At 36.8% G+C, this 15,000-nt stretch overlaps 1 protein-coding gene across 1 annotated transcript in view; it reads right to left on the reverse strand.

The window, feature by feature from the left end:
* emx3 (empty spiracles homeobox 3) overlaps window positions 1-15,000 on the reverse strand; it is a 40,604-nt gene that overhangs the window by 5,496 nt on the left and 20,108 nt on the right. Inside the window, exon 2 of the mRNA XM_028589784.1 lies at window positions 4,971-5,155. Coding sequence (XP_028445585.1) covers window positions 4,971-5,155 — 185 coding nt within the window. The remainder of the gene's footprint in view (window positions 1-4,970; window positions 5,156-15,000) is intronic.

Raw genomic sequence — 15,000 nt, forward strand, 5'->3', positions numbered from 1 at the left:
ATGACTTTTTTCGACATACTTTATGACTTTTTATGTCTTTTCATGATTCTTTCGACATTCTATACTATGACTTTTTATGTCTTTTTTCGACATACTATATTATGATTTTTTATGACCTTTTATGACTTTTTTGACATACTATATTATGACTTTTAATGACTTTTTCAACATACTATACTATGACTTTTTATGACTTTTTTTGACATACTATACTATGACTTTTTTATGACCTTTTATGACTTTTTTGACATACTATATTATGACCTTTTATGACTTTTTCAACATACTATACTATGACTTTTTATGACTTTTTTCAAAATACTATATTATGACTTTTTATACATATTATAATATGACTTTTTTGACATACTATACTATGACTTTTCATGACTTTTTTCAACATACTATACTATGACTTTTTATGACTTTTTTGACATTCTATACTATGACTTTTTATGACTTTTTTCAACATACTATATTATGACTTTTTAGACATATTATAATATGACTTTTTCAACATACTATACTATGACTTTTTATGACTTTTTTCAACATACTATACTATGACTTTTTATGACTTTTTTCGACATACTATATTGTGACTTTTTAGACATATTATAATATGACTTTTTTGACATACTATACTATGACTTTTCATGACTTTTTTCAACATACTATACTATGACTTTTTATGACTTTTTTCGACATACTATACTATGACTTTTTATGACTTTTTCGACATACTATACTATGACTTTTTGTCTTTTTTCAACATACTATACTATGACTTTTTATGACTTTTTTCAACATACTACACTATGACTTTTTGTCTTTTTTCAACATACTATACTATGACTTTTTATGACTTTTTTCGACATACTATACTATGACTTTTTTATGACTTTTTTCAACATACTATACTATGACTTTTTGTCTTTTTTCAACATACTATACTATGACTTTTTATGACTTTTTTCGACATACTATACTATGACTTTTTTCGAAATACTATACTATGACTTTTTTCAACATACTATACTATGACTTTTTATGACTTTTTTCAACATACTATACTATGACTTTTTTCGACATACTATACTATGACTTTTTATGACTTTTTAACACACTATACTATGACTTTTTATGACTTTTTTTGACATACTATACTATGACTTTTTTCAACATACTATACTATGACTTTTTATGACCTTTTATGACTTTTTCAACATACTATACTATGACTTTTAATTACTTTTTTCAACATACTTATACTATGACTTTTTATGACTTTTTTCAACATACTATACTATGACTTTTTATGACTTTTTTCAACATACTATACTATGACTTTTTTATGACTTTTTTCAACATACTATACTATGACTTTTTGTCTTTTTTCAACATACTATACTATGACTTTTTTATGACTTTTTTCGACATACTATACTATGACTTTTTCGACATACTATACTATGACTTTTTCAACATACTATACTATGACTTTTTATGACTTTTTCAACATACTATACTATGACTTTTTTTCGACATACTATACTATGACTTTTTATGACTTTTTTCAACACACTATACTATGACTTTTTATGACTTTTTTGACATACTATACTATGACTTTTTTCAACATACTATACTATGACTTTTTATGACCTTTTATGACTTTTTCAACATACTATACTATGACTTTTAATTACTTTTTTCAACATACTTATACTATGACTTTTTATGACTTTTTTGACATACTATATTATGACCTTTTATGACTTTTTCAACATACTATACTATGACTTTTTATGACTTTTTTCAAAATACTATATTATGACTTTTTATACATATTATAATATGACTTTTTTGACATACTATACTATGACTTTTCATGACTTTTTTCAACATACTATACTATGACTTTTTATGACTTTTTTGACATTCTATACTATGACTTTTTATGACTTTTTTCGACATACTATATTATGACTTTTTAGACATATTATAATATGACTTTTTTGACATACTATACTATGACTTTTTATGACTTTTTTTCGACATACTATACTATGACTTTTTATGACTTTTTTCAACATACTATACTATGACTTTTTATGACTTTTTTCGACATACTATACTATGACTTTTTATGACTTTTTTCGACATACTATACTATGACTTTTTGTCTTTTTCAACATACTATACTATGACTTTTTATGACTTTTTCGACATACTATACTATGACTTTTTGTCTTTTTTCAACATACTATACTATGACTTTTTATGACTTTTTCGACATACTATACTATGACTTTTTATGACTTTTTTCAACATACTACACTATGACTTTTTTTGTCTTTTTTCAACATACTATACTATGACTTTTTATGACTTTTTTTTTTCGACATACTATACTATGACTTTTTTATGACTTTTTCAACATACTATACTATGACTTTTTTGTCTTTTTCAACATACTATACTATGACTTTTTATGACTTTTTTCGACATACTATACTATGACTTTTTTCAACATACTATACTATGACTTTTTATGACTTTTTTTCAACATACTATACTATGACTTTTTCGACATACTATACTATGACTTTTTATGACTTTTTTCAACACACTATACTATGACTTTTTTCAACATACTATACTATGACTTTTTATGACTTTTTTGACATACTATACTATGACTTTTTTCAACATACTATACTATGACTTTTAATGACCTTTTATGACTTTTTCAACATACTATACTATGACTTTTTGTCTTTTTTCAACATACTATACTATGACTTTTTATGACTTTTTTCAACATACTACACTATGACTTTTTGTCTTTTTTCGACATACTATACTATGACTTTTTATGACTTTTTTCGACATACTATACTATGACTTTTTATGACTTTTTTTTCAACATACTATACTATGACTTTTTGTCTTTTTCAACATACTATACTATGACTTTTTATGACTTTTTTCGACATACTATACTATGACTTTTTCAACATACTATACTATGACTTTTTATGACTTTTTTCAACATACTATACTATGACTTTTTTCGACATACTATACTATGACTTTTTATGACTTTTTTCAACACACTATACTATGACTTTTTATGACTTTTTTGACATACTATACTATGACTTTTTTCAACATACTATACTATGACTTTTAATGACCTTTTATGACTTTTTCAACATACTATACTATGACTTTTAATTACTTTTTTCAACATACTTATACTATGACTTTTTATGACTTTTTTCAACACACTATACTATGACTTTTTATGACTTTTTTCGACATGTTATACTATGACTTTTTGGGACTTTTTTCGACATGCTACACTACGTCTTGATGTTTTTCATTTTTTCTGTACTATTTATATGCAGTTGTTCATACATTAAAGCTTCAATAGTTTGTTCATAATATTTTGGAAGATAAATGGTCTGGCGTGAAAAATAAATCCATTGTCATTCATTCACATTCCTTCATATTTTCTGGGTAAAATAATGCCAAAAATGCTGTTTTATGACTTTTATCAACATACATGACAACATGACTTTCTAGAAATACTACGGGATGTTTAACTGCTGCATTTCTGAACTTGTCATACATTCATAAATTCCAGAAGATATAAAAAATGGTCATTCATGAAAAAATTAAGTAAAGAACATTGACATATGACCTTACTATACTATGACTTTTTGTCTTTTTTCAACATACTATACTATGACTTTTTGTCTTTTTTCAACATACTATACTATGACTTTTTGTCTTTTTTCAACATACTATACTATGACTTTTTATGACTTTTTTCAACATACTAAACTATGACTTTTTATGACTTTTTTCGACATACTATACTATGACTTTTTTATGACTTTTTTCGACATACTATATGACTTTTTTCGACATACTATACTATGACTTTTTGTCTTTTTTCAACATACTATACTATGACTTTTTTATGACTTTTTTTGACATACTATACTATGACTTTTTTGGACTTTTTTCGACATACTATACTATGACTTTTTATGACTTTTTTCGACATACTATACTATGACTTTTTATGACCATTTTCGACATACTATACTATGACTTTTTTATGACTTTTTTTGACATACTATACTATGACTTTTTTGGACTTTTTCGACATACTATACTATGACTTTTTTATGACTTTTTTCAACATACTATAGTATGACTTTTTTAGACATACTATACTATGACTTTTTATGACTATTTTCGACATACTACACGTTTACTTTCTCACGAAAAAAGTCATAAAAAAGTCATAATTTTATTCACTTGTTCATACATTAAAGCATCAATAGTTTGTTCATAATTTTTTGGAAGATAATTTGTTTGTCATGAAAAATAAATCCATCGTCATTAATCCATTCATTCCTTCATATTTTTTGGATGAAGTCATGCCAAAACCACTGTTTTATTACTTTTATCGACATACTATAATATGACTTTTATTGAAATACTATTCTATGCAACCTTCTGTCTTCCAATCATTCTCTTTTTACCGTGAGCTATCTCACCTGACACAGGTGACTAGAGTGTCTTTGCGTTTTTGACTTCTTCACACGAGAGTCACTGATAGTTAATACAGTAATTCATAAAAAATATCATTAAAAAGTAACTTAAGAACCTTTTTCGACATACTATACTACGACTTTATGACTTCTCATGTCATTTTCATGACTTTTCCTGTAATTTTTATGACTTTTTACGCCATGCCAGTAAGAAATCACAGTATATTCTGCTATTTTTATCTATCAGCTCACTTATAATCAGTTTTGATGGTCCTTGTTCATTTTGATTGTTGTCTGTACAGTGATTGTCATGTCTTAATATTCTTATCCACATAACAGATAAATTGTTGCCTCTTGCTCTTCATCCTACCCTCCCCCCGTTTCCCATGATGCCTTTACCTGCGTTTCGGTCAGACAAAGCCCGCTGGCGAGCTGCTTCCTCTCGGCTCCGACTACGTAGTGATTCTTCTCAAAGGCTCGCTCCAGACGGAGCAGCTGAGAGGGCGAGAAGGCCGTTCGGATCCTTTTGGGTTTCCTGGAGAACGGACCGTGAAGCAGCATGTTCTCCGGGCTGCCGTCCTCCCCTGAGAGCACAAACACGAACAGTGGTCCCGATTAACAAACACAGACCTTCGCTATCGCATCTTTTTTTTGGTAATGTCCTCAACTGCATAAGTTCTGGTGTGATGTATTTCAGTGGCGTAGTCTGGTTTACAACTTGGACATCGGCCCTGACCCAGAGCTGGCGCTCCTTGGCCCTCATTTATGAAACGTGCGTACCACCTAAAACAGGCGTACGACGTCTGGTCTGAACTCGTGTACGCAAGTTTTCGAGTCAGTGTGGACTTGCGGTGCAGCATATAATCAGTTTAACAGGAGAAGGAGAAGTCATCAGTTGATCACATATCAGCAATGGCAGATCTGGCTCTTTTAGAAGACCTCTATGCGCCGGTCTGCAACATTGTTTTAGCCTGGGGGGTTCTGCACAACATCACACAGGAAGACACGGTGCCATAAATGTAGCGATGGAGCCAGATGAGCCGATGCCCAGAGAGCAGTGTCCAGAACAGCCCCAACTGAGGGCTATATGAAGGAGACAGGATATTATTCCTCACTTTTAAAAGGTAGCCTATAGTGTTATGTTTGGCAATGATATTCAATACAGGAAACATGACAATGCACAACATTTTTATTTATTCTTCAGGTTTTTGTTTCTCTTTCAAGTGAATGATTTATTTCTGCCATCGACCAAGTTATTTTGGCTTGTTTTTCCAGCCCCTCTGCTGTCAGGAGACAGGGTCCAGCACGGGGGGCGGAGGACTCGCTCTCCCTCAGCTGTTGCCTCGTTCCGACGAACACGAGTAAAATAAAAGACATAAACTCCGCTACCGTGTGTTTATTTAATTATAGGTACTCCTGCATGTAGGCCTAATAGATTGCAATAGAAGCCTGTATATTACTATTAGGACTATAGAAAATGTGTCAAGGATGTATAAATTAAATAGGTTAAACTTCAGCTGGAGTCCGATTTACTACGGCAACACTGTTGACCGCATCAGTGATCTCTTTCCATCCCGCATTCTTTCTACAGCCTTTAATACCAGTTTTCAGGCTGCCAAATAGTCCACACGTTAGTGCAAATGAACCGGAGACATCAGGGTTTCAATCTCCACCTCTGAAAAGTGTTGCTTCTCAGCCGGATTACGTCTCGCCATGTCGTAAATTGTAGGGGCGAGGCCTCAAAACCCAGAATATATTGGGGCGTGATATTTAAATGACGATCGTTTCCAGCCGCCGCATTTATCAATGTACGACCATTCTTACGCTCGGATTGGTGTGATACGAACGTTTCATGAATCCCACGTGAAGCCGTCGTAAGAGGATTTCTGCGCTCATATCTGGAGGCCCCGGAGGTCTTTTAGACCGGTCCCGTAAATAAGAGGCTTTTATTTCGCCGTTGAGTTTCAGTCTTTATGATAAATGAACAGTTGTACATAAAGTGGTAACCTGCTATGACATGTTATGTAGACTAAAGGGGACACACCAACCTTTATAATTTGAATTTTTAATTTCCATCTCCCTGGGCATATACAGTGCACTACAATAACATAGAAATGATAATTCCACATAACACTAATAGGAACACATAGGACACACCAGTTTCTGGAAAACTGTTCGCCACCTCAGGAGGGGGAAGCGGGGAACCATCCAAGCTGTGTACAGTAAGGATGGGACACTGTTGACCTCCACTGAGGAGGTAATAGGGCGGTGGAGGGAGCACTTTGAGGAACTCCTGAATCCGACTAATCGCCCTCTATGTTAGAGGCAGAGCTGGAGGATAACGGGGGGATTGTCGCCGATTTCCCAGGCGGAAGTCACTGATGTAGTCAAACAACTACACAGTGGCAAAGCCCCGGGATTGATGAGATCCGTCCAGAAATGCTCAAGGCTCTGGGTGTGGAGGGGCTGTCCTGGTTGACACGCCTCTTCAACATTGCGTGGAAGTCTGGGACGGTGCCAAAGGAGTGGCAGACTGGGGTGGTGGTTCCTCTTTTTAAAAAGGGGGACCAGAGGGTGTGTGCCAATTATAGGGGTATCACACTTCTCAGCCTCCCTGGTAAAGTCTACTCCAAGGTGCTGGAAAGGAGGGTTCGGCCGATAGTCGAACCTCGGGTTGAGGAGGAACAATGCGGATTCCGTCCTGGTCGTGGAACAACGGACCAGCTCTTTCACTCGCAAGGATCCTGGAGGGAGCCTGGGAGTATGCCCAACCGGTCTACATGTGTTTTGTGGATTTGGAGAGGCGTATGACCGGGTCCCCGGGAGATACTGTGGGAGGTGCTGCGGGAGTATGGGGTGAGGGGTCTCTACTCAGGGCCATCCAATCTCTGTATGACCAAAGTGAGAGCTGTGTCCGGGTTCTCGGTAGTAAGTCGGACTCGTTTCAGGTGAGGGTTGGCCTCCGCCAGGGCTGCGCTTTGTCACCAATCCTGTTTGTAATATTTATGGACAGGATATCGAGGCGTAGTCGGGGTGGGAGGGGTTGCAGTTTGGTGGGCTGGGGATCTCATCGCTGCTCTTTGCAGATGATGTGGTCCTGATGGCATCATCGGCCTGCGACCTTCAGCACTCACTGGATCGGTTCGCAACCGAGTGTGAAGCGGTTGGGATGAGGATCAGCACCTCTAAATCGGAGGCCATGGTTCTCAGCAGGAAACCGATGGAATGCCTTCCAGGTAGGGAATGAGTCCTTACCCCAAGTGAAGGAGTTCAAGTACCTTGGGGTTTTGTTCGCGAGTGAGGGGACAATGGAGCGGGAGATTGGTCGGAGAATCGGGCGCAGCGGGTGCGGTATTGCATTCAATCTATCGCACCGTTGTGACGAAAAGAGAGCTGAGCCAGAAGGCAAAGCTCTCGATCTACCGGGTCAGTTTTCGTTCCTACCCTCACCTATGGTCATGAAGGCTGGGTCATGACCGAAAGAACGAGATCCAGGGTACAAGCGGCGAAATGGGTTTCCTCAGGAGGGTGGCTGGCGTCTCCCTTAGAGATAGGGGTGAGAAGCTCAGTCATCCGTGAGGAGCTCGGAGAGAGCCGCTGCTCCTTTGCGTCGAAAGGAGCCAGTTGAGGTGGTTCGGGCATCTGGTAAGGATGCCCCTGGGCGCCTCCCTAGGGAGGTGTTCCAGGCACGTCCAGCTGGGAGGAGGCCTCGGGAAGACCCAGGACTAGGTGGAGGGAGGTCCAGCTGGGAGGAGGCCTCGGGGAAGACCCAGGACTAGGTGGAGGGAGGTCCAGCTGGGAGGAGGCCTCGGGGAAGACCCAGGACTAGGTGGAGGGATTATATCTCCAACCTGGCCGGGGAACGCCTCGGGATCCCCCAGTCGGAGCTGGTTAATGTTGCTCGGGAAAGGGAAGTTTGGGGTCCCCTGCTGGAGCTGCTCCCCCCGCGACCCGACACCGGATAAGCGGACGAAGATGGATGGATGGATGGAGGACACACCAGTGCATATGCCTACTTATTTGTTTAATTTAAACTTATATGCTAATAATAGTAGGGATTGCGTTCCACTCTTTTGAATAAGTAAAGAGTGTTTGAGCTAAACCATAAACAATAAAATTAAAGCTCAATTAGCTTTATTTTTCAATATTATTGCAATAGTTGTAGCATTATGAGGTTTTTCTTGTCCGGAGATTGTTTTAATACAAAGTGGTTATATTGTTGTGGTTTTTATATCTAGCTGGTCTTTCTGCTGTTTTCTTATACGAGCATCCAGACAGCACATCGCCAGGTGTGTGTTTGTGTTATCTGCAGGACAACCAACGGGAAAAGACACGGATAATGTGTTGTTTTTTTTATACAAAGGCCTATTTATGAATAATTTTAAACATATTATGTCTGTGTGTGTTCCTTGGCAGAGGCATTTGTCCACAAGCAGTAGTTTATTATCATTGAAATATGTTCAGTGAACCAAAGTCGCCTCCATCAAACGTCAGTTGTCAGTTGTCTTTTTGTGGCAAATATTTGTCTTCTTTCAGTTGCGTTTGTTAGTTAAACAATACATGATGTGGTTTATCCCTGAACTGTTTTATGCCAGGCTAATTTAAATATTAGTGTCCTCCGGTCCCAGACACGTTCGGGACAAAACACATTAAACACACTACGAACTTAACCCCAAACACTGGGCTGAAGAAGTCATCAAACTGGTCTTCAAATGACTGTTGTTATAGCGCATGTTTGCTGTGGGATGTTTATCTGATCAAACAGTGTGTGTGTGTGTGTCTCTGTGTCAGTGTGTGTCTGTGTGTGTGTGTGTGTGTGTGTGTCTGTGTATAATAATAATAATCTTTTTGACCCTTTTTTCCCGACATTTTTGGCATTTTCTTTCCCAGTATTTTTGTTACTTTATGGGATGTTTTTGACGCCTTTTAACAGCAATTTTTGGTTTGCTTTTTTTTTTCTACGAGGGCTAAGGAACTTTTTTGGGGGCTTTATGAGGCCCAAACTGTGAGTGAGAAAGCTATATGAGACATGCAGTAATACAGTCAACATATTAGATAGATAGATAGATAGATAGATAGATAGATAGATAGATAGATAGATAGATAGATAGAGATACTTTATTCATCCAGAAGGAAATTAAGGTGTCCAATAGCTTATACACATAATTCATACACATAGACACACAGACATATCACAACCACGCACACATACATACTACACAAATACAAAGGAAGCTATGAATAGTGTGCCCTTACAGTAAAGTTTGGTTGGAGCATATTTAAAGGACCGGTGTGCAAAAAATGCAGAAAAGTGCAATGGTATCATAGTGCAAGATAGTGTCAATGCAAATTCTGTATCTCTTCAAGTACAACACGCTACACAATATATCAAAAATAGAATAATCATTACTTAACTATACATAGACACTAGGAAAAGACTTGAAGAAAAGTTGAAGTTAATGTTGAAAACTGTCCATACAGACAGGAAGACAGCGTGGTGTATTGACCATACAGGCAAGCTAGTGGAAATGGGCAAAATGGGCCAGTGGCTAATATAGCCAGTAAGGGAGTCAAACAGTGCCAATCAGTCCAGTCCAGGCTAGTGTATGTGTATGTATAAATGCACCCAGATGAAGGCAATTAGCTTTGCAGCAACTCATTTGGCAATGGCTTGAATGTAACGGACGTTCACTGTAATTAAAAAGTTGCGAACGAAAGCTTTAAGGATTATAAAATATACTTAACAGTAATAACTTCATTGTTCTGTCCTTTCAACCTTGTCCGAGGCGGTGTTAACGAGAGACAATCTTTTCCATTCTTACCTTTCGTAATAAGACACATTTGTATTTCCAGTTGACATGACTTTGATATTTGAGTTGTATTAAAGGAATAAAAAGAGACTTGAATCAAATGGCATGTTTGATATATCAGGTTCTACACTCCCTCGCTCCTCCACCGTTGAAGGATTTTATTAAATCTAAAGAAAATTTGCAGAGGACCACTCAAGCCTCTACTAGAGGAGACCTGATAATACCCCACAGGTAACCACCTTCGGTCAGATGGTTCTGTCTGTCCGAGGTGGGAACCTGTGGGGTATTATCAGGTCTCCTCTCTTGTAAAAATGTGACTTCTTTTATTATTTGAACTGTTAAAAGCCCTCCTAGGGACATTAGCCATGGCTACAAACACTGTGATACAGGCATCGGATTGTTATTTCTGTAATAATCTATGTTTTTTTGTATCTGTCCCTATTTAAATAAACTACAAAAGAAAAAAAAACCTGTGGAATAGTCTTCCTCTAACATTGAGAGAATGCCCTACATATAGCTCATTTAAAGCTCAGTTGAAAAAATGGCTAAACCAAAGCTGTGCACATTAGTGGGTATGTTGTTTCCTTTTCTGAATTTCTTTACTTTGTAATGTGTATATGGGTTTTTGAAGTTGAATGATTTTTTTAAGTCTTATGTGAATATTGTATATAGGGTTTTTGTTAATTTATTGATAAACGATGTACTTACTGTAGTAAATTGTAATGTAAATTGTATTATGCAATGTTTTGTGACCTGTGTGATCTTAGCCCGTGGGACTATGGAAATTGGATGGAAATTAGCCCTTGGCTACAATCCGGCATGTTTACATTCATGTATTCCATGTTTGTTCATTAACATGCACTGTCCCAATCAAATAAATAAATATAAAAATAAAATAAAAAATAAAATCTCTCCCAGAAACTAGACTCAGTGCCTCCTGTGTGTCTACAGGACCAGTTTAAGGATACAAATCCATACACCATCATGTGTCAAACTCGAGACCCGCATATCAATTTAGGTCCACAATGCATTTTGGCTCACCTAAGTTTTTTTGTAGCTTTTTCAGCATTTTGTCGCTTTTTCTGAACTTTTCGATCTTATTTGTTGTTTCTTTCTTTGATGGCTAAATTACTTTATTGCTGACTTTTTTGGGGGGGTCTTTGTGTTGCCCAAACTGTAAGTGAGAAGGCTTTATGAGACATGCAATAATAATAAGTCAAAGATCCTTGACTTTTTTTGATGAAAATAAAAGCATGTGAATGAAGTAAATGTCTGGCCCTTGATGTGATTCTTATTTTCCAGCGTGGCCCCTTAGTTTAGTTTATTTTAGACTTTTATTTGTCCCCGTAGGGCAAGTGCTTCTGCAGCAAGTTAAAATAAACACAGGACAGTCACAAATGCAAGACCAAACTACATAAAAAGACTTAATGTTATAAGCTCTGGTTAAACAACAGAGAAGATAAATATGACCATATGTTAAAGGAACCATATCTTAAAAAGAACATCTAACAATATTCCTCATAAAAATATTATAGCAACATTTCCATAAAAAAATAATCCTTAATAATCACCATTTCATCAACAACATCATCACCCTCCGTCAATACTATACAGTAAAGGCCAAAAGTTTGGACACACCTTTTCATTCAATGTGTTTCCTTTTTATTTTCATGACTATTTACATTGTAGATTCTCACTGAAGGCATCAAAACTATGAATGAACACATATGGAATTATGTACTTAACAAAAAAGTGTGAAATAACTGAAAACATGTCTTATATTTTAGATTCCTCAAAGTAGCCACCCTTTGCTTTTTTTGATAACTCTGCAAACCCTTGGTGTTCTCTCAATGAGCTTCATGAGGTAGTCACCTGAAATGGTTTTACCTTCACAGGTGTGCTTTGTCAGGGTTCATTAGTGGAATTATTTCCCTTATTAATAAAAAAGCAAAGGGTGGCTACTTTGAAGAATCTAAAATATAAGACATGTTTTCAGTTATTTCACACTTTTTTGTTAAGTACATAATTCCATATGTGTTCATTCATAGTTTTGATGCCTTCAGTGAGAATCTACAATGTAAATAGTCATGAAAATAAAAAGGAAACGCATTGAATGAGAAGGTGTGTCCAAACTTTTGGCCTGTACTGTACATGTTATAATAACCCCATCACTATTTAATAGTTATAGTCTCTCTACTCTTCCGGCCTGAGCTTAGTGAAACTGAGTTTGACACCCCTGGCGTACGCCATCGTGTTCGGACCCGACGAATGCGATAGATATAGAGTTCACCTTAAGAAAAATACACGAAAAAAAGAAAAGAAAGCATTGCCGTTGTTTTGCCTCCACGTGAACCAACGGAACAGGAAAAACTTGCACAAATAGTTTTACGTTGCAGACTGACATTCATTTTCCTGCAAAGACACACAGGTGAAGTAATGTCTGTGTGAAAGACTTCTTCTCCACATGGTAATTCTCCTGCAGTGGTTAAAGCAGGGGCGGATCTACCGGGGCTAAAAGAAAGCCTTGCCGCCCCTGCTGCCACCTCCAGTTGGCAGCAACAATTTGATCATTTACGAGTCTGACTGCAGTCAGTCAAAAACTGTTTGCTTCCACCTCTCACACATCTGCCTCTCATCACCTGGGTCTCACCTTAATGCCTGTCCTGTGATAAAGCCCCTTACTTCTATCATACTTCTATATCTCCTATTAAGTGAGATCACATTGTATGGTCACTTATTCCTAATATACTTCTATCATACTTCTATATCTCCTATTAAGTGAGATCACATTGTATGGTCACTTATTCCTAATATACTTCTATCATACTTCTATATCTCCTATTAGGTGAGATCACATTGTATGGTCACTTATTCCTAATATGCTTCTATCATACTTCTATATCTCCTATTAAGTGAGATCACACTGTATGGTCACTTATTCCTAATATGCAGGACACTGATTGGATGAGATGAAGTGTGTCTGTATGAGTTTGTAAATGGCAGCCTGTGCCCTTTTGTAGTGCGTACACACTATTTCTCATCAAACTGTGATAACTGTGATTAAATACAGTATTTATACGTCTGCCATATGTTGCCACCCATCAAAAATTCCTGCCCCCCCTCTCGCCACCCCATAAACATTTTTCTAGCTCCGCCCCTGGGTTAAAGCATTTGATTTTCTTCCTCCGCTGACGTTGTCTTAGGTTACAGAAACACAAGCTCATTTGTTTACCAGACGCGTCAGCGTTGGGCTAACCTGTCGGCATGACAAAAAAAAATAAAATAGCCGTTGCGTCTCTCTTTGTGTCTTCGCTTTCGCTCCAAACCGACACCAGACCGCGGGGGCTTTATTTTATTGAAATGTCAGGTACGTTTTTAATAAACTGTATTTTACATAATAAACAAATCGGAGCACGAGTTCTTCAACCGACCGACATGCGACGCACGCAAACGAGATGGCTGATGATGGCGTGCAGAAAACAGCCGCCACGTTGCTCGCGCCTTTCAGCCCAACGTTAGAGAGGCTCATTCACATGCAAAGTCGGAGTCAGGAGCCGCGACTGATGGAGGTTTACCGGGTGGTTTCAAAATAAATAAATGAAAAAAAAACAGAAAAGGCCGGGCTTTGCAAATACGTCGGTTTAATTCGGTTGCATTTCAAATAAGCCGAGACTGCGCTTTAATGTAACGACAGCGGCGAGTTCGACACGTGAGGTCAGAGGTCAGAGGTTGGTTGCCAGTGAAATTCAGAATTTAAAGTTTTACTTTTTGTTTTTAAAGCACTCCCTCCGTATATTTCCGATCTCCTGTCTACTTACTCTTTCCACCGGGGCACTCAGGTCCACAACCCAACAACTCCCACCCCATATCAAATCATGTAATACAATTGCTAGTTTTAAATCAAATCTGAAGACGCATTTTTACTCTCTTGCTTTTAACTCTCCTTGATTCCTGTTTATTTTTTTTATTTTTATTTTTATTTTTTATTTTTTTTACAAACATTGTTCCTTTGTTGTTTTATTCTATGTTACATTATTAATTCTTTTTTTTGCCTATTTATATTCATGGTACCTCGCACATACGATTATGTATTTTTAAAGGCATATTGTCTCTGCCTTCCCTGCTCTACCTGTAAAGCACTTTGGGTCAACAGTTGTTTGTTTTAAATGTGCTATACAAATAAAATGACTTGACTTGACAGTTTTTATATCAAAGTGAAAAGAGATAAAACAGCTGCAGGGAAACAACAAACTGAACTCAAACAACAGAGGTCCAGCACTGGAATGTAACTAAGTACATTTACTCCATCCAGAGAGAGAGAGAGAGACAGAGAGAGAGAGACAGACCTGTAATATTATGGTGTTCATGTTGTTGCTGATATCATCAGTGTTGCTCATATTGTTACATTGTGTTGACATGATGAATGTTGACTTAATGTTTTATTGTTTGAATCCTGCTGGACTACTGGATGTTAATGTGGAACATGTTTCCCTGTTTATGTGCTTCAGCAATACTGTATGTAAATATGGTCATGCTAATAAAGCCTCTTTGAATTGAATTGAGAGAGACAGAGAGACAGACAAAGAGATAGAAAGACAGAGAGACAGAGAGAGAGACAG

This window comes from Perca flavescens, chromosome 10, assembly GCF_004354835.1.
Source record: "Perca flavescens isolate YP-PL-M2 chromosome 10, PFLA_1.0, whole genome shotgun sequence".
Classification (NCBI taxonomy): Eukaryota; Metazoa; Chordata; class Actinopteri; order Perciformes; family Percidae; genus Perca; species Perca flavescens.